The following is a 21,978-nucleotide window of genomic DNA, read 5'->3' as shown; positions in this document are numbered from 1 at the left end:
CCTTTTGGCTCAATCATGGACAAGAAGGAAATATCTTCATCTTCAAAGTAGTTGACATTTCTTCTTGTGGCTCTTGGTTTATCCTCTTGCAAAATCTGATCAATAGGATGATTTCTTTAAACAAACTTTAATGAAGTCTTCAAAGAGGTTTTGAATGTGTTCTTCCTTTGATCATTTGTAGGTGTATATTGAGTAGTTACTTCTGCTGTCCCATGTTGAACACTTGAAGATGCATTTTCAGAATTTACATTTGCTGTCCCAGAATTTACATTTCTTCTTGTGGCTCTTGGTTTATCCTCTTGCAAAATCTGATCAATAGGATGATTTCTTTAAACAAACTTTAATGAAGTCTTCAAAGAGGTTTTGAATGTGTTCTTACTTTGATCATTTGTAGGTGTATATTGAGTAGTTACTTCTGCTGTCCCATGTTGAACACTTGAAGATGCATTTTCAGAATTTACATTTGCTGTCCCAAAATTTGCATTTGTTGTTCCATGTTGAACATTTGAGGGTATGTGTTAAACAACACTTGCTTCTTTATCTACTTGACGGCTACCATCATCATCTTGCATCTTATCACAAATGTTAGCATCTTCATGAACCTTCACATTAGCACTTTCGACAAACTAGTGTAATCTTTTGTTAAAAAATCTATAAGCCTCACTCTTAGAAGAGTATCCTAAGAAAATTTCTTCATCAGCCCTGGAATCAAACTTCCCAAGATTGTCTTCATCCCTCTTAATATGACAAGGACTACCAAAAATTTTAAAATAATTAACTGAAGCAGCCTTACCTTTCCACAGTTCATATGGAGTTTTGTCGTGATTTGCTCTAATCAACCATTTATTCTGAATGTAAATAGCGGTATGGACTGCCTCTCTCCAAAAATAATCATTCACCTTAGACTCATTCATCATACTACGAGCCATTTCTTGGATTGATCTGTTCTTTCTCTCAACAACGCCATTTTGTTGTGGTGTCCTAGCAGCTGAGTATTGTCTTTTTATACCATGTTAATCACAAAAATTCACAAACTCATTTGATGTGAACTCTCCTCCATTGTCTAAAGATTAGCAATTAATTTTCAGACCCTTCTCATTCTCCACTAAGGCTTTTAAGGCCTTAAACTTCTCAAGTGCTTCTGATTTTTCCTTCAAAAATGGAACCCAAGTCATTCTTGAAAAATCATCAATTAAAAGCATAAAATGCTTCTCACCTTGTATACTTTTAGTTCTTGTAGGCCCACACAAATCAATATGAGTCAACTCAAGAGGCTCTGTGTTAAAGTATTCTTTTGATTTGAAACTCTTCCTTGTTTGCTTTCCAAATTGGCATTCTTTGCAAACAGTGTCTGAAAGTTTAACGAGCTTTGGCATGTCTCCAATAGCTTCCTTTCTACTAATTAGAACAAGACTATCAAAATTCATGTGACCCAAACTCCTATGCCATAGCCAACTTTCATCCACCTGACTCAAACAGCACTTTTCACTTTTGATATCATCAAGAATGTACAGATTGTTAGCAGCCCTACTTGCATCAGCAATATGTTTACCATCATTATTATTTTCACAACAGTCTAAATTGAGAACCAAACTGTGTCTTTGATCACATAACCGACTCACACTCAATAATTTATGTTTTAGAACTTCTACATATAACACATTCTCAACTTTGGTTTCACCATCATCCAAAACAAGTGCACCTTTACATGCAACTTTGGCAAATGAATTACCACCAAATCTTACCTTACCTCCATTAGTCCTTTTGAGAGTTAGGAACTTGCTTGTCTCCAATCATATGCCTAGAACAGCCACTATCAACATACCATATATCCTTTTCATTTTGTGCAAGATAGGTTGTTTACACATTCAAGGATTCATCTAAAACTCATTTCTCCTCCTTTCTCCAAACCTTAGTAACCTCCTTTCCTTTGTCCTTTTTCTCAACCTTATGCTTCTACTTAGGGAAATCTGCCATACCACTTTTACAAGTTTTTGCAATGTGACCAAAATTATTACATTTATAACATATAACATTGTAATTCCTTGGAGGTGCAAAAGAGTTAAGTTGATGTGTGTTTTATGATACCGTACAACACAGAATAAAATACTAAGTATTTTATCCTCTCTTGAACAAAGACCTCTCGGATGCTAAGCTATGTGACCAAATGAGACGACTTCAAGGTTCTGATAGTCAAATCTTGACTTTATACGTGGATAGAATCAACGTGTTGATGTGATTTTGCAAGAATCACAAGAGGACTTACGTTTTCCTTGAACTCTATTGGAACATCGAAACTAACTTGATTTGAAAAAAAGGCAAAAGGATAAAGGGTTGAGAAAGACTATGCTATTCCTAAGATCAATAGTGACAACAAATGCTATTTAGATAAACAAATTCCCTTAAACCAAGGTTTGCTTCGCTATGATAACAACAACTACACAAACTTCATGCAATCTTCTAAGGAAATGATAGATTTTCATTTTGTGAATACAACACTCAAACACCCAATGTTGCGCAATTTGAACAAGTATCCACAATCGAACTTAGCGTAATAAAGCTCGGGCTAACTTTACACTATAGCTTACAATCAGCAAACTAGAAAAAATATGTACCAAGATATTCATCACAATATCTTCAAAAGCATCCACCATAATCAATGAACTCTAATTAACCTTCCAGAAGTAACAAGGAACCCTGCAACATGTAGAAACACAACTTCAATGAAAGTATTGAATTGATTTCAACATAACTTGGCAACAATTTCAAGTTTTCTCCTCCTAAACTACTCTACTTCTAATTGCTTGTGTTGTCTCCTTACTAACTATTCACTATGTTCAACTATTAACCTTTACAAATGAGAGATTTGAGCCTTATATAGAGAGCTCATTATATTTCAATGGCTCAGATTTATTCTCAAATCAATGGCCAAGACTTTACGATAAAACCCTAATTAGGGTTTGTTACAACAAACTCTCTTTTAGCCAATGGTAAAATTACATCACATAGGACACATGTCCTTCCTTCGAATTCTAACCAATGAGAAAATAGGTTAAGTAAACTGAACAAAGTTCAATGCAATGCCATGTGTCACTCGATCCTTCTTCAAATGAGTCAGGTTCAATGTATCTGGACGTGTCGATTTGGAAGAACTTGATGGGTCAAAGGATGACTAGGTTCCACCTCATCACTCCTCATTTAGATCACAGTGTTTGTGATTGAGGCATATCTCTTGATAGTCAGCATTACATAGCCTTTTTGACTGATTGTGATGGTTATTGGGATAGATCATTTTCCCGAATTGCATCACATTAGTGATCAAGTCTTCTTACTTTGATTGATTCTTCTAAAACTATCTTTTGCTTCCATGATCACATTTGCAATTTCATCTCCATAGTTGGGATTTTTCCTTTTGATGTTTAATGCAAACGTTGTGATGTGTATGCTTGATCACCTTGCTTAGACTTGAAACCTTGACTTTGATGTATGACATATCCTTGATATGGGGAAGTATCTCATATATATGTGGCATTTTTGCATGTAGAGTCTCACCTCATAGCTCTTTGCGTTGAAAACCTTGAACTTGTAGGAAACTCCTTAAGTAGAAGTTGCATCCTTGAAGTTGTGGTGTTGGATTCCTTGTCCTGATACCTTGATGTTCATTTTGCACACAATTGAATCGTTCATCATGAATGTCTTGAATGCCTAGTGTAATAAAGTGCATCTCCTTGTGTCATCTTGTGAAATCTTCTCCTTTGAGTCACTTCTTTGTATCCTTCTACCCGTTGATGTATTCTTCCTCCTTGTATCAAAACTTGACATTGACACACTCCACTCGTTGGGTTGAGGTGTTCCTTGTTTGTAATGAAGCCCTCATCACCTTAAAGGAATAAAAAAACACCTTGTGAATCGAATGCAAAATAAATAATAATGTATCACAATTAAAAATCAATTTTATTGTTCAAGTCTGATCTGATTTTCTACCTATGTACTTATCCTAAGAGAATGCGGAAATGCATCCCTTGGTGTGAACCTACTTGGGAATTTTAAGTTTGAATTAAATAGCGCAACTTTCTTCTTGTTTTATAGGCATTGCAACTAAGAAGTCGCACCTCTTCCATTCCACTATATGCCAACTTTACATTTAAATTCTTCTATCTGCTAATAAAATACAATTGACCTTCTTGTCAAGTCGGCCTCTCTCTCCTCTTGCAATTTTGCATTTAAATAATGATCAATCAAGGGGAAGCGCCCATGCTTTACTAGTCTTTCAAGAGTGGAAATTCGATGGCTAAGAGGAAGGGTCAAAAAGTGGAAGGTAGTAGGAAAGGTGCAAAAATGGAAGGAAGAAGGAAGATTTTCCGTCCTCAGAATTTCACTTGAGGATTGATCTAAAAGTGAGAGTGGAAATTTGCACTCTACTAAGAAGGTTTTGTTTTTCATGCCTCAAAAATTTACCTTCTTTATTCATCGTTCAATTTAGCAAGGGTGGAAATTTGCCATGTAGGAGGAAGGAATGGAATATGGACCCCTATGAGGAAGATTTTGCTTCCTTGCTTTTCCATCTTCTTTGTTCCATTTTTGACTTGTATTGCTCATCTTTGCTTGGATAGTGGAAATTCTACCTCTAGGAGGAAAGAGTGGAAAAACACAAGGAGGAAGATCTTGATTTCCATGTTTTTTGACCTTCCTCATTCCATTTTACTAGCAAAAATCGCCTAGAGCGGAAAGTCGACCTATAGGAGGAACATTTCACCCCCACTCAATCTCTTCTTTAAAATTTCTCAATTACACAAGGGTGGAAAATCGACTATCACAGGGCGTGGAAATTTGCACCCTACCAGGAAGATTTGCATTTTTTTAATTTTGCCTTGAGGATTTCCTCTTGGAGTGGAAAATCAATCTCCACTAGGAAGATTTAGTTTCCTTTATATTTTTCACTCAGTTTTCAGGAGTAGAAATTAGACATGTAGAAGGAAGATTTCCAATTTTATTGCCGATCAAAATCCATCTCTTAACAGTTGACTTCATCTCCAAAAGATGGGAAAACAACCCTAAGAAGGAAATTTCAATTTTGCGCTTACCTTGACCTCTTTGCTGACAACTTTGCAACATGACAACATTTGACAACTTTTCCTACAACCTCTAGCAATTTCTCCTCAAACTCAATCCTGACACTCTACTATGGATTTCGGACTCAAACCATGACCTACCCCAATGACGAGACACATCCCTCTCATAAGCAAAAGGCTAAAACTCACGCCAAGCTAAAACAACTAAACCAAAGCGACCACCCTAAAAAGTGAAAAGTGGGGGTCCCCATTTGCTATGAGGCGATGTGTGAAAACGTCACAAGAAGTTCCTACTCATAAATCTGAAAGCATTCCTTGCAAACATTCGATAGTTGATCACCTTGTATCCAAAATAAATGCAAGAGAAACAATAACCATAAAAGAAAGAATTGTTAAACCTGGTCATATATGCTTGCCTTAAGATAGAAAGCCTTTTGAAAGCATTATTTCTGAGTTTTTAAGGTGAATCCTTTGTGCTTTTATCATTGATCTTTTGTTGTTCTTCTTTTGTAGACTTAGAACTTTGACCTTCTTCAAGGCCAACTCCACCTTTATCAGTAGATGATTTTTGTGAGTCAGTCACCTTGTCCAAAGACATGGGACTTTTCTAATCAATTTTATCATGATTCAGTTGTGTCGAAGATTTATCCAATTTTCTAAGTGAAACAATTTCAGCTTCAATTCTCTCACAGTTTCCTTCTTTGGGCTTAAACTGACTTATAATTTCTTCTTCTATCTTCTTTGCTTCTTCAACCTAAATCTTCAAATCAATTATCAACTTCTCCACATCTCCAAGGGCTTGAGATGTCTTGGTTCTTTCCTCATTCCCTTCTTGCAACAGCAACTTCAATCCTGATTTTTCTTTTTAACTCTCTTAATTTCACTTAGAGCACTTATCAGTTCTTCTTCTTCAAAATCCACTTCTCCTTCTTCTTCATCAATATTATCTTCATCTTCTTGATTTTCAGCGTGTGCCTCTTCTATGGCCATTAACAATATTTCATCACTTAAGGACTCTTCATCACTAACATTTGATGAACCACTTTTCTCCTTTGAATAGAGACTCTTTTTGAATTTTTGATCCTTCTTTTCTTTTCCTTTGTACTTATTTTGTTAAATTTAAACTACCTTTCAAAGTTGTTATCCTCATTTTTTTCATATGGACACTTCGCTGCAAAATGTCCTACCTTACCACAGTTAAAGCATTTGAAAGGCAGCTTGCCTTTATGTTTACCAGACCCTTTCTACAGCTTTCTCAAAAAAAAGTGCTTCTCCATAATCAAATTCTTCATCAAAACTTTCACTAGATACACACTACTTATCTTTTCCTTTCTTCAAAGCTTTGAAAGCTGCCTCCCTTTTGGATGAACAATTAGAGTTTGTTCTAATCTCATAAGCTATTAGAATGCCATGAAGCTTATCAACAGTCAACTTATCAAGTTCTATCACCTCTTCAATCGCTGAAACTTTTGCATCAAATCGCAAAGGAAGAAACCTTGAAATTTTTTGAACAATTGTAGACTCCTCAAACTTTTCTCCTAAACCCTTAATAGAGTTAACAATTCCATCTACTCGTAGAAAATAAGCAGCAACGTTTTCCTCCTCATGCATCCTGAGACTTCCAAAATTCTTCCGAGTCTACTAAAGTTTACCTTTCTTAACCTTGTCATCTCCTAAATATGGTTTTTGAAGCTTCTCCCAAATGTCATGAGTTGTATCACAATGTATGACTTTCACAAATTATGTCTCTGATAGATCACATAATATTGCATTCATGGCTTTTGCATTGTATTCAAACTCCTTTTTCCCATCAGCATCCGTTTGAGGAACTATAGGAATTGTGTAAACACCACACCATTCCAATCATCAAAACCAAGAGACATTAGATAAGCTCACATTTGCACTCTCCAGAATGCATAGTTGGAGCCATCAAATAAGGGTTCTCTATTCATAGTAAGACCTTCAAGAGCATTGTGCATGTGTGCAATCAGGATCAACCTTCTTTCACTTCACAAATTGGCACCAGCCCAAATTACATAAGTGAGCACGGAGCCTCCTTGAAACACCGACTTCATTTAAAGCACCAACTCCGAATTTCCACTCATTCAAATGCACAAAAAATTTGAGAAGAACTTTACATCAATACATCTCATCAACTCAGGCAGATGAAGAACATCAGATTTTTGTTGGGTTCAGAAAACCTGATCATATCAGCTCGCGTACATATTTTGCTTCACAAACCACCCTCCACAATGTGTACTCTACTCTGCCCTTTTTTAAAATCACACCATAGAATAGAACTAAGATTTTAGCACTCTATGCCTCCCATGCTTAACCACGATATCAGTGATATCCTTCACCCCACTATATCCTTATTGCATCCTTCACATTACTTGTAACTGTTCTGTAACATTTACACTTACTCCACACACCTTTTGTAGTTTGCCTGCATAATATATATTATATCTTTTTGCTATATACTCAGTGCACTTTAAATTTCTCATGCTCCAACTTTTTTTTACACTAAGAATGCGCTTGTTTTTATTATATGCAACACATTAAATTTCTGTGTAATTTTCTTCAAACAAAACCTGATGAAACTCCTATCCTCGGCCACATGTATGAGTAATTGCTACGCATTATGTTCTACATGTTCCGCCATGCCTCTATAGCTCCTTGCATTACACCTTATATATTACTTTTCACAGTTATATGTTACTCTCATGTTCACATTTCTCAGGTCAAAATTACTCATATATCCAACACGCATACAGAAAATACAAAAAAAAAATGTTCGAAGCCATAAGTAACACCCAAAGGCACTTGAGCCACGACCACGAAGGTCTGACTGTGACTGCAAAAAGTTTATACCGACAGCACAAAGAGGATGCAAATATAGTTCTTATCAGCAATCGATAAGAAAAGAAAACACTCAACCCTTTTTCTATATGTTCAACTTGTGATGACTGCCTGACTGCATAAGGATAATGCTTGACCCGTTTTAAATAGCACTTGACATCCTTTCCCGGCATAGCTTATAAAGAGCAAATGACAAGGACAAGCAGACAGCTCAAGCTGACAACCATATAGCTCAAACACTCAGCCAAGAAGCTCAACCAGACAACCAAGTAGCTCAACCAGACAGCCAACAACTCAACTAGACAACCAACCAGCTCAAGCACGCAACAAGTAGCTCAAGCAAGTAACCAAGTAGCTCAACCACGCAACCAAGAAGCTCAAGCAGACAACCAAGCAGCTCATTCCAATTCTCTATTACTTTGAGTAATCCTCTAAAATTTATACAACCTTGATCATCAACCTTTGACATCGATGACAAAATATCCAACATCCGTTTGTGTTATAAATGTTGTTCAAACCTTGTTAAGAGTCTAGCCATGGGTTGCAAACTTGTCTTAGCATGATTTAGGATTGTCATTGTGTGGGAGGCAAGAGTGCATAAAAACTTGTTTAACTATTAAAGAAAAAGCAAATATCATGGAAGTTTAATGTGCCTACATGGTTGCTTGAGAGCACAGATTAGTTCTTTTGACATATCTTGGATATTGCCTATATATGATGCATACGCAAGTGCCTTTGAATATCAATGGGCATTGACTACATATGATGCATGTGCTATTGCCATTGAATATTAATGGGCATTGCCTACATATGATGCATATGCTAGTGCCTTGAATACCATCCTCAAGGAGGAATTGCTACACTCTCTTGGCTTGATCCCTATGGATTTCCCTTTTGTATAGGCTTAAGTAAAAAAAAGTCTCCATCCCTTCTTGGTCTGCAATTTCATTCATTCTCATCCTACAGCTCTCTCATCCTGATGATAGATCATTGAGTATGATCCGAAACGTTGATGTATAAAAATTTTACGCAGTTGAAATCGAGAAACAAAGACAACAATCTTGATGGACTATGGAAATCTAATCTCATTGACAGTCTTCATATATGTCAAAAATACGGATCACTACCGCACCAAACTGGATCCCAAATCCAACTTGAACAGGATTTTGATCTAGCAGCTTGGCCCACAAACCCAATCACATAGGTTTACTTATGAGCTTAGTTACAACACATTGACATGAAAATCACTCTTTGTAGATTGAGATATAAAGCTTAGCTGCTCAATGAGTTGTTACACATTAAAGAATTGATAACCATAAATGGCAAAGAATACCAGCCACTACCTTCTTGAATGACACCACATCACATTTAATGTCTCTTAGCAAATAATCTATCAAGGTGCTCAGTGAGTTGTTACACTTTAGGTGAGCTCTTGAATTCTTTGATGGTCCAAGTGATAGGCCAAAGTCGCATCTCACACCTATTGGGTGACCATTGGTATGCATATGACTATGCAAACTATTACTTGCATGCTTACAAATAAAAGAGCCCAACATTTTATTTGGGATGCTGGGACATCACTCAAATTTATTTGCATAGAGACCAAATGTTGCATCTATTCAATGTTTATGGCATGATAGAATGGGTCATTTTCAAATATTACATGTACAAATGATGTGGTGAGTCAAAACCACGATCTATGTTACTCAGTTTCTCACTAAAAATGACATAAATATGCAAAGATTGAGTAAGATGTTATGTAAACATGGAGATCATAGGTTGTACGAGTAAGATGTGCAAAGTATTTGTTGGACCTATAACAAATTGAGGTATCTTTATTTATAAAAGAATTCCAATATGAGCATATGCATTGAGTAAGTGAGAAAGTGAATCCAAAGTTGTTGAATAATTTCTTAAACGAGTTCAATTTTGCCAATGTTGCTGGAGTACCAGTAAATTTGTAGAAATATTTGTCAATTAAATCAAATATGAGAGAAAATGCAAGCCCTGTCTATTCAATGGTGGTAAATTGGCTAGTTTCTTCAAAGATAAGTCAAATATGTCTCACACTTGGTGTTATTAAGCATTTTTTGTTAATTGTCGTTACAACTGATGCAGTAGGATTTGTAATTTGGCAAGAAAGTTTGACTTCAATATCAACAGATATAGTAGGTATTTCACACATATCCCAATGATCAAAAGGACCTGGATGAGATAAGTAATTTGAGACATCCCAAATTTCAGGCAGAAGCAGCTGGCCTGAAATTTCATCTTGGATACAAGAAGATATTTTCTATGCAAATTGTTTTGGTCCTTATTTTACATCAAAAGAAGAATATGAAAAGAAGTTGCAATGATAGATTCGACTTCAATAACTAATAACTATATTTGCAAGGCAAATCTTTAATTAAGGTCACATCACCTTGCAAACCCATGGTGCCATTCAGTTGAGCTACTGTCTGCCAACAAACCTACTACCCAAAATTTGAGCCAATTTTGTAGCACGTAGTTCAAAGAAGTTTGACTAAATTTCTAATATATTTATTATTTGGAGAATGAAGTATCCCACCCCAAATTGCAACCAATTCCTTTACTTTATCAAACACTATATCACTGTAATATCCCTAATAGGATATTATCTATAATTCTGATTTTTAAACTTCTGATTCCTGCCCTAATTTCTGATTTTATTTTTTATTTTAAGACTGATCAGACACTTATAACAGCCATAAATTATATCAAACACATCAAATTATTATACTAAATGGTTCGCCCAATATCAGAGCTGAAATACAACATGAGATACGCAATATATGAACAATAAAAGCACACCACAAGCCTGAAACTCTGAAGATAACTCTGCTGTCATTAGTCAGAATATAGAAGTCTGAAAGTACATCCAAACATGGGCAAAAACATGATAATCATGCTCACAAATGCTGCAGTCCGAAACCAGATTAATACCCAAGAATTTATACATAGAAAATCATGGCAAAATGAACAACAAATGTTGAAGTTGTCCTCCTAGGAGAGGCACCAAGTTTAGGGCATGAAACCCTAATGCAAAGTGACAACCACCAAGAATGATGCTCCAAATGTGGTGCTCAGATCTGCTCCAAGGGCTGTTACGAATTATGTTTATAGAAAACCCTAGACAATGAAAAAATTGCCTTCTAAATGCCAAATTGCTCCTCTCAAGTTGGTGCTCCAATTAGGGCAATGCCTAATGCAAGATAAACAACAAAATGCCTCCAATGGAATTAAATATAGGCTTTTCACACCAGCCCAGCAAGTCATAAATATGATCAGCCACCTTAATCTTTCTTTTCCTTCACAAAATGATGCCAAAATGATGGTGAACAAACCCTAGTCCACCTGCAATGATGTATTCTCAAATCGTCTCCAAATGAAATGAAAATTGGACACAAATCTCCTTCGTTTAATGTCCAAACCCTAGCCATCTAAGGTATTATGAAAATACGGCAATTACACCTCCAAATCTGAACCAATATGTCTGCCACCTACAAATAAATTTCAACCCTAGCTGGTTAAAGCTCCAAATGATGTAAAACCTGCAAATATGCTAAATGATGAGTGGATTCACCTCTCAATGTGGATTCAAACCTTGGGTGGATTCACCTCCCAATGTGGAATTGGGTTTTCGTCCAATCCACTAATTTCCGAGGGTTTCCATCCTCAGATTTCCTGTAAATGAAAGCCAAAGCCCTCAAGCTTATTAGAGAGAAAATAAATAAGCCAAGTATATGTCAAATGAGCTCCCAAGTACCTTTTTACATATGCTCTCACCCCAATGCCCTAATTAGGGTTTGCACATTTTAAATTAATAATAAATTCACCTTATGACTCCCTTGGTGCCCAAAAGATAATCACTTCATTGATATTTTAAAACAATACCGTTTAACTCCCACGGCACCAATATTAAAACTTTATATTATATTAATACCGTTAGATAAATATTTAATTTAACGTTATTTAAAATAATAACTCTCAACATCATTAGTCACAAATAAATCTTCAATTTAAACAATCACTAGCTATACAAATCTTGAAACTGAAGATACTGCGTGCTAAAGCTGAGGGGAGAATGAATTATGACCAGCTTCCACAAATAGTGGTTACTATTAATTTCTAAAAATGGTAAGTCAGCCCAAATTCCCTATAATGTCCCCACTTCTCTAGTTGCTATTCAGATGCATATATTTGCCTGTCATCCATCTTCGCAGGCAAATTCACAGTGTAAGGGGATGATTGGTTAGCCAAAGGATACCAATACTTAGTCAAATTTTGCTTTGGTGAGCCATTTATAATATTATGTTATAAAGTTACTTTTTCTAAAGTTAATAAAAAGTAACTTATAAGTTACTTTATCTTGGAATAAGTAACTTTATATTAAAAAGTTACATGGCACATTTCCCTCAGTGATAAATTCATTTAAAAAGGTGGTCAATTATTCATGAGGAAGCAACCCTCAAGGTGGGCGTAGCATTATGAGGGGAAAAGATTCCAATAAAAAATGCCAAGAAAGGGTTAGAATTAGGGCAAAGGCATAAAAGAGACTTGTATGTGCATTTTTGCTCATTGTGTGTTTTATGAATTTTGGGGAAAACATCTTCTTTGCAGGTCCGCAACGTAGATTGCAGGTTTCTAGTGTGGAATTGGAGACGAAGACCTCCGTTTCTAGGTGGAAGGACGAAAACCCTTTCACATTCTATCAATTTGGAGTGCTTGGAATGCATTTATTTGGCCAATAAGGGTCATAATCAGAGGTTTATTGACAGCTACAGCATTATTTCAATCTGATATTCAGATCTGGGCAGAATTGAGAAGAGTTGCACTGAAATTTGAGCCATTTTGGAGCCAGCCGTACCATCCCATCTAGGTCGTACCATTGCATCTTACCTGGATTTTTAAATAAATAAATTAAGGGGTTTTGCAACAGGGTTTTCATACAAAATTCATTGTTAGCAGCAAATTACAAGATCCCTCATAGTTATTTGGTGAAAACAATTCATACTGAAGCTACAAGAGTAAAGCAGTGGGTAGAAGACACACCAAATTGGGGTTTCACCTGGGGAAAGTTCAGAAAGTGCACTGAAATAAGGATTTCTTTTCTAAATTGTTTTTGATAATTAACCAGTTGATGAATAAAGCTTTCAGGAGTCATGGGTTGCAGCTGGAGGTGCTTCATTCAGTCATTTCACTAGTTCAAGCCAATAAGACCCTCTCTATTCCCAGCACTGGACTCATGGTAGGCCATTGTTGGCTTAGATTGCTGAAGGAAATCATTTACATTCATTTGTTATTGCTGATAAATAAAAATCAGAAATCTGAAATTAGTTTCCAGTCAATTATTTTATGTGTTATCATTGTTATTCTTTTTGCATTGTCAATTCCCAAAGCATATATTTCAAAAAAACACAAAAAAAAGAATAAAACCTCAAAAAAAACGCATCTAAAAACGCATCTAATATTGATTTCTGATTTCTGAGTCAAAGAAATCAGACTCAGAAATCAATATTAGATTGCTACAATCAGCACTCAGCATCTTTCATTCTCAACCGACCAAACAGTGTTGAAACTGACACTAAAAATAGTAAGTCTCAAAACGAGTTGTCCAAAATCACTCCAGAAAGTGTTGTTTGACTCCAATACATCCTTTTGAGCTCATTGGCAACATCAAAAACCCCCTCTGAACCAGTTGACACAGACCCTGAAAGACAGTACCAGCCACTCTGCAAAGTGGGGGCATTATAGAGAATTAAATTTGAATTGTGGTTCTCATCCTCACTTGCTGAGAGTTGTTTTGATTCTAAGTCCTGTCTAAGCCTCCAAATATGGGTGACCATAACAGTGCTTATAACACATGGTTCCTTTTTTTGTGAGTAAGTTTTCCATTCTGTGATGTTAGCATTCTCTTCTCCTTTGAAACAGCATATTTTTTTAATCTTCTAAAATTTCTAATGAATTTAATGTTGAATAGAGCAGGGTGCACAGCAAGTTCATTTAAACAAAAAGCTAATATCTAACTAATGATTATCAGGAGGAAGCACAAATCAGAAACATTCAAGGCAACTGTGCAGTACATCCTTAATGATTGATTTGAACCTCGATAGTTTTTAAGTTTTGGGGAGAAGCGGACGAGGGTATGGAAGTACGAGAGGGGAATAAATTTGATCTCCATTCCTAAACCCCATTTTAAGCATTTTTCCACTTTTACAAATCTGTACCCTTCAGCTGAAAACAACAGGACCAGATGGAACCAGAGTTGGATTTTCTTCTAATTTTATGCAGAAAATCCTGCTGAGAATAAAGAGAAAATAATCCTACTACGTAAGTAATATTACCCATCATGCAATTCCTCTCATAATCCTTTCTAAATTAAATGTAAAGCTCAGTGCACACACCCTGTTCATGAAAGATGCAATGAGGTTATCCAAATAAATATTACTTTGTTTCTTTTAAGGATAAAAACCACCAGAGGAGGGGAGGAAGTAGCAAGGTGTGTGATTCTAAATATTGAACAAATCACATCAATTTGGCTTCAAATATTGTAAAAACATAGGCTGTATACATAACAAAACTAACAAGACCACGACAGACTAGTAAGTTATGCTTTAATGGTAAAATAGGTCATCACTTCTGCTTTATCCAGCAATATTTTGTTTCTAATTACAGTTTTAAAATGTTTGTAGTAAAGCAATGATACTGATCCCAGACTATAACTCAGTTCCTTACAACACTATTAGATGAACTTCTGCTTCAATCACATTATGCACAGTGTATCCAATGAGTACGAATAAAAGTTGAGATATATCACATGGTATAGCAGATAAGAAACCGAAAAATCAAATGTATTAGCACCTGCAAATGGCTTGCAACATTCTCCCTTGTAAGCCCTTGAACACTCATCAACTCAAGTATTCTCTTGGGAACAGCCTCTGCATCAATATAAATCATTATGTTGCAGGTTGAGTGCTCCATGACTTCTAAGACCATGTCACTTTGTGAATGCCACAATTTAAATGGAGAAATTAGATATTATCATTGTATTTCCACATACTCATTTAGCAAGATATTATCCACTAATAATAGCCTACAAAATACTTCACAGGTAAAGAAGCAATTCTTACTATCAATTCCCAGTTGATTCACAGCACTAACAAATTGTTGATGAAGCTCTACTGACCAGACTACACGAGGTTTCTTTGAAGCAGAGGGATCTTCATTATCTTGCTCTCCATCATCTTCCTCCTCTTTAGCTTCCTTCCGTTTCTTCAGAAGTTTCCAATTACCATCTGTTCCTTCATTTGCTGAGGAAGCATAGTCAGCATCATCAGATGCTTTTTTATGTCTATCATTGTCTTCTACATTACCTATTTGATCAAAATCTTTTGAGCCCTTCCTCTTCTTTCTTATCACATGTTGCCATATGTTCTTAAGCTCCTCTAATCTTACTGGTTTTATCAAGTAATCACAAGCCCCATGCTTGATTCCTTTCATAACTGTACTTGTTCCTCCATCTGCAGACATCACTGCACCACAAACTCTAAGTCAATTATTAAACCTTCAATCGTATAATGAATAGAAATGTCTTTCATAACATTCACTATAGTGATATATAGTATTAAACTTACTAATGACTGGCAAATCCATCTCCAGTCCAACATGCTCAAGAAGCTTGAAGCCATCCATATCTGGCATGTATACATCACTTATTACCAGATCAAAGCTGCCCTTCCTCTCTCGGAGCATTGACAATGCATCTGCAGCACGACCGCATGTTGTAACTGAAAAGGACAGTAGAAATCAATTAAAATACTTAGAAAATCCTGCAAACAAAGAGCGAAGGGAAAGAATCACCAAGAAAACCAAGGGTACTGACTGCAGATAAATTAAACTACTTTCAAGTTTGAACAGAACAGCTAAGACAGATAAACCAGAGAAAACATTTATTATTCTGGCTTGAAAGTGTAGCCCTAAATGTGATTTATAGTCACTCTCATAACCAACTTGACATGTCATGCCTGGAAGTGAAAAAAAAATGTTAAAATCCTTGGCAGATATTTTAAATCTAAAAAACATTTCACTCCAAAAAGCTTAAATATTCCTTCCATAATTAAGACAAGTTCCATATTGCTGTGCTTGTAAATATAGATTTAACTTACAAGATAGCTGAGTTTTTCAATTATGGTATAAATGCATTCAAAAAGTTTTGCAACTACCACCATCATTAGTAACCACTCACCATAAGTATTGTCTTCCTTATTCAATGCCATTACAACCAATATTCAAGTCAACCATGAAAAAAATAACAATTAAAAAACTAACCCAATCATCTACTAGGTGTCCATTTACCCATTCCCAAGATGTTATAAACACATCAAGTACATAGGATTTGCAAGGTTAATATCACCTTCATCCTAACATTTGCAATTTAGTTCCTATTGAACAACTATCTTACTGAGAAAACTATCCTGCCTGTACCACAGAGTAAAAAAGAATTGTTGATTTTTCAGTGTCTTGACAAAAAAATTCACTGACTTGATCTATGTTCGATATAGTAGTGGTGTTTAGATTCAATTCTACAATCTAGAGATGTTCACCAACACGTGAGATGTCCAACAATGGTGGAAAGTGATGCAACAACTCACATTGAACTAAATGCACTCAAGAAAAGTGGATAGATTGAACTTGAATACGTTCTCACCCGTTTTTTTATGTTCTAAAGATGAAGCCCATACTTTCTTGCTAACCTGAAATTGGTGAGGCGTACATTGTTGATCATATCTTTTTTCTTGTATTTCTAGTCGGTACATTGCATTATCTCAGGGACTTCATGTTGGATGTGGCGTATCTTCTCAACAAACCTGAATGTCATGTCTAACAACTTCAAAGCATGTGTTGATGTCTCATTCAACATGACAAGCAAGGCTGCATTAATGGGTGCCAATGGCTAGTACCAAAGATCAAACTTCAAAGCATTGTTCCCTTGGAAGCTATGAACCGCATAGTTGTAGCTATGTTGGACATTGTTCCATATTGGATATAAGAGTAAAGGAAAGAAATTTCAGCATGTTGTAGAGCCATAAAGTATATTTATATGGCACCAAAAGTTTAATATGTTTACGTATTCACATTCCTCTTTAAAAGCTATGAAATTTCAAAACAAACAATGCCTTGTTTCAAGTTTCTATGCAAAACTTATGGCCTCCAAAAGAGGAAGAGTTAAATTTGTAAAGAACCAAATCCCTATTACAGTTGACTAATATACTAAGATAGTGCAACACCTTAAAATTATGTGATAAAATATAGATTTTTTTGTTATGCCAATTCAAATTAGAAACATTGAAGGAGGCACATGAATCAATACACAAACACAAATACATATAAGCCACTAGATTCACATAGGATGCCCTTTTCCACCAGAGGGCAATAAAAACTGCATCACAGAAACTTACATCCATTACAATAAATCTTTCTTGCAGAGTATCCCAATTTGTAGGCAACAATGTACAACCTCCAACCACATTCGCCATACCTCCAGCAACCATCATCCAACATCACCCATTCCACATGTAAAGCAATTAGATATAGTTTTCCATAGAATACCAATCATCTAACTATCTAAATACCATATAGAACACTAATAGTCAAACAACCAAAACATTATTGCACCATAACATTAACATACCACACACTATAACAAATGTGACTTCTCCACATGGATAATCACAGCATATAGTAAGTCGTTGTCACTCAAACTTGATCAAAGATTGTTGACCATCTATAATTGAACCACATACGTGTCTTCCTACACTATAGCCAAATGCCAACTATGGCTTGCAATAGCAGAGATGCAATTGATTTATCTTTTTACCATACTGCCAGCAATACCTTTGAGCATCCCCTAGAACATGTACTCCAACAATACTGCATGTGCACCTACACTATCATACACACTCTGATAAGTTACTCTAAGAAATGTGGTTGTGAGTCCTTCAAATGACTTGTATATCCAAGCATAGCAACACTGGACTTAAAAAAGCCTCCATGCTAAACTACAACTTAGTGTATAGCATTTTGTAGTTGTTTACTAGTCTGCAATCAAAAACCGTCAACATAAACTTCACAAGTTCAATATCTTCTCTCACCAAGAACTCTTTGCAAGAAAATAGCACACCTAGGTTACAACATTCTCCTGCTTGATTTTTCACAAGAAAATGTGTGGTATACACAAACAAGATATCCTCAGCATGGGAAAAAGATAAATCAATTGCATCCCTACACCACAAAAACTTAGCAGTACTTAAAAGCTTCATCAACGAATTAACAATATTTACTTATCAATTTTTTCCATCTAACTTTCCTTGTCTCAACTATTCCCTAGCAAAATGATATTGCAAACTTCTACATGTTTAGTTCTAGCATGGTAAACATGATTCTTAGCCAAACAAACTACCATCTGATTATCACAATTCAACATTACATGATTCTAAAAACCAATATTGTTACCTAGCATTTGTAACCATACAACTTCTTTGCAATCATATGTTCCCGCCATATACTCTGCTTCAATAGTGGACAATGCAACTCATTGTTGTTGCCGGCACGTGACCACACAACAACTTTACAATCATGTGTTGCCGCCATATACTCTGCTTCAATAGTGGAGAACGCAACTCATTGTTGTTGCTTGCACATCAAATCCAATGCTACACCAAATAGAGTAAAGACATAACCACTGGTTGACTTTTGGTTTTAGTTAGTGTTGTGACCCTTTTCACACATCGCCCCATTGCAAATGGGGACCCCCAGTTTTTTACTTTTAGGGTTTTTGAGTTGCCAATCTTTGCAAGTCTAGAGTTAGGGAGTTTTCAAAGAATTTTCCAATTTTCCTTAGATTGGACTAGTTATGATCAGATGGACATTTTGACGTCATAGAAGTGCTAAGGCAGGCCAAAGGATGAAAAACGCAACTGCTTAGGGTAAATTCTGACAGCTTCCTATTTTTGTGGAATTCTACTTTTTGCTTTTTGCTTTTTGTTCAATTTTTTGGCTTTTTGGGACCAATCCGGGAAGCAGCTTTTTTGCCTGCTTTTTTGCTTTTCGCTTTTTGCTTTTTTGGCTTTTTTGAAAGTTGACCTAGGATTGGGTCATTTTGGTTATAGCAATGAGGTTCGTGTCTTCGAAGTGAAAAGTTTGTATCTCCAGGGTGAAAAATCAAGAGAAAATCATCCAAACAAGGCATTGATCTAGAAGTTCCAGATAAACATTCACTAAGTGTTCATGGCTAAGATGAAATGTCTTAATCCAAGGTAAAATTCGCCATGAAGAATGCAATGTCCTCTGACATAGCAAAGTCAGCAAGGCTTTATGGAGAGAAATGTCTTGATCAATGGCCAAGTCTGCTTAGGAAAAGCAAGACATGGCTTGAAACCACATGAACTCCGCCCGGCTCTTAGCAAAAATGTCTTATCAACAAGTATATTCCGCCTAGGAAAAGTTAAAATCTCTTGGCAATGCATGAAGTCCGCCAAGCCTCATGGGAGGAAATGTCCTAGCACATGCCCAAGTCCGCCTTGGAAAAGAAAACATGTCTTGGCAAGGTAGAAAGTCCCCCCCCCCCCAAGAAATGCAATGTCTTGATCAATGCTAAAGTCCGTCAAGACATGAAGAAAACCATCTTAACCATTGGTCAAGTGTGAAATGCAAGGTAAAAATTCACCCAACACTTAGAAAGATTTCTCAAACACATGTCAAATTCGCCCAAAGATAATCCAAGAAAGATTCCTTGCCAACACATCCGCCTACATGGACAAGAAGATAAAATTGGCTAAGTATGGAATGGCGATAAGGAAAGAAGATAGAAACATTCTTTTGAGAATCTTCTAGAAGGAGAGAGATGCCATTTCTAGGAGAAAAACAAGGAAAGGAGGATAAGAAAGAGACTAAGTTCAATGAATCTACAAAAAAACATAATGATGCCAAAAGAGTTTGAACTTCTTAGCCTTATATTCATTTTCACATATCATTCCACTTTCATTCCTTCTCAAGTTCAAAAGTTGATGGGCTCTTCCTCTCCCAAATTCAAGAAGAAAGAAGATTTTCGAAAGACAACAAGAGAATTTCTGGGCAAAAGAAAGAATTAGTCAAGAGTTTTCAGAACTAAGGCATATTTTCCATCAAAATTTCAGTCAAAAGTATAATTTTCAGTTCAGAATTTGAGTTGTTGCCTAATTTCTTTCATTTTTTTTTTCTGTCTCAAGCACTAATTTTTCACGAATTTTACTCAGTGTTGAGCAGATTCCCTCCATTCATTTACTGTCTCAAGCACTAATTTTTCACAAATTTTACTAAGTGTTGAGCAGATTCCCTCCATTCATAGTCTGATTTTTCGCAGAAATTTAAGTTTATGACAGGCTGAAGGTGAAAAGTTGAGACAAAAGAGTTTGAAACCAGGAATAAAGTCTCATTAGACATAAAATTTACATGATGAAAGTGGTATTAATTTGATTTCCTTGTCTTTTTTTTTCAAGCAATAAATGAACACTCAAGGAGGACTTTCAAGGAAAGTTCAAATGAAGTTTGCCAGCATGGAAACCCAGCCAGAGTCTAATATCACTTCAAAATGAAGAAAGGTTAGAGATACTAACCTTGGCCAGGTAGATTTCAAAGACTTCAGAAGAAGAATGTATGGACATGAAGGATATTTACCTACAGCAATTGCTTGAAGAATGATGATGAATGGTATTGTCCAAGCAACCGGATTTCCATCCGCGGTAGAGTGCAGTGAGCTAATTGTAGAATGTGCCATGCACTACAATGTCCAAGAAAGGCAGATTATTGCACCTGATGGGAGAATATTGGTGTATCTTGGAGAACTTGCTATCCAAAAGGCATTCGGGATTCCAAACCACATTCAAAACAAAGGAAGAAACCACAAGGATTTATAAAGAACAACTTGAACCTTGTGCCACAATTGTCAATAAACTATGGCTAGAGAAGCCAAGGCCTAACTACAAAAAGATGCCAAAGAAGCTTCTTCGCACAGACTTCAAAGAGGATTATGGAGATATTATCTTGTGACTCAATAGAGTAATGGGCAACCCTTTGTTGTCACCAATTTCAACTAGCCTGAATCGTGGGACAACCCCTACGGAAATTGTCTGTTTTGTAGCCTACGTCCTCCAAGGTCGGTTGACTTATCTTGTAAGTCATGTCAGTTTGCATCTTCTTTTTTGTCGTTTTTTGTTTTCATGTTTTTGCCTTGAACTTTTATTTCATCTTTTGACTGCACTTCGGGTTTTAGAACCCGAAATGCAGTGTTTCTTGTGTTTTCCTGCACGTCGGGTTTTAAAACCCGAAGTGCAGTTTTGGTCTACAAAGTAATGCAGGTTGGGAAAAGTTTCCCGACCTGCAGGTCTACAAAGTAATGTAGGTCGGGAAAATTTCCCGACCTGCAGGTCTATCTATTGGCAGTCGGGAAATTTTTCCCGACCTGCACGTCTGTCTATTGGCAGGTCAGGTCATTTTCGGGTTTTAAAACCTAACCTGCAACCTTGACCTACCCAAGTGCAGATCGGGTTTTAAAACCCAATCTGCTGATTTTTCTATCTTTTTTGTCTAAGGGTAATTTTGATCTTTCAGGCATCATTCCAGATCTTTGAAGTTGGCGATCTGATGGTGAATGTCGATTTTCGTGATGAAAATGTTGGAGATTTTGGCGGATGACTGATCTTTCTCCAAGTAAATCCAGAGGGAAGAAAATGAAGAATAATGTGTCCTCATTGACACTAAGTAGAATTCATGTAGTTGCATCTTTTCTTACTGCAAATTTTCTTGCAGTTGCATTTTTATTTTATGCAGTAGTTGTAGTCAAGTGGGACTCTGCAGTTGAATTAGTCAACTGTGGGACTCCTTTTCCTATAAAAGGAGGAACCTCATTTGTAAATCTTTATCTTTTATTATGCTAAGCAAGACTGCCAAATTTTTACCTCAACAAAGACTTTGAACTTTTGATGTAAAG

At 36.1% G+C, this 21,978-nt stretch overlaps 1 protein-coding gene across 1 annotated transcript in view; it reads right to left on the bottom strand.

Moving 5' to 3' along the window:
• LOC131069782 (two-component response regulator ORR21) overlaps nucleotides 1-21,978 on the bottom strand; it is a 98,362-nt gene that overhangs the window by 45,826 nt on the left and 30,558 nt on the right. The window contains exons 2-4 of the mRNA XM_058005335.2: nucleotides 15,587-15,739; nucleotides 15,083-15,484; nucleotides 14,814-14,890 (exon numbers count right to left, since the gene is read on the bottom strand). Coding sequence (XP_057861318.1) covers nucleotides 14,814-14,890; nucleotides 15,083-15,484; nucleotides 15,587-15,739 — 632 coding nt within the window. The remainder of the gene's footprint in view (nucleotides 1-14,813; nucleotides 14,891-15,082; nucleotides 15,485-15,586; nucleotides 15,740-21,978) is intronic.

The sequence above is a fragment of the Cryptomeria japonica genome, chromosome 5 (assembly GCF_030272615.1).
Source record: "Cryptomeria japonica chromosome 5, Sugi_1.0, whole genome shotgun sequence".
Classification (NCBI taxonomy): domain Eukaryota; kingdom Viridiplantae; phylum Streptophyta; class Pinopsida; order Cupressales; family Cupressaceae; genus Cryptomeria; species Cryptomeria japonica.
This window is presented reverse-complemented; position numbering and strand designations above follow the sequence as displayed.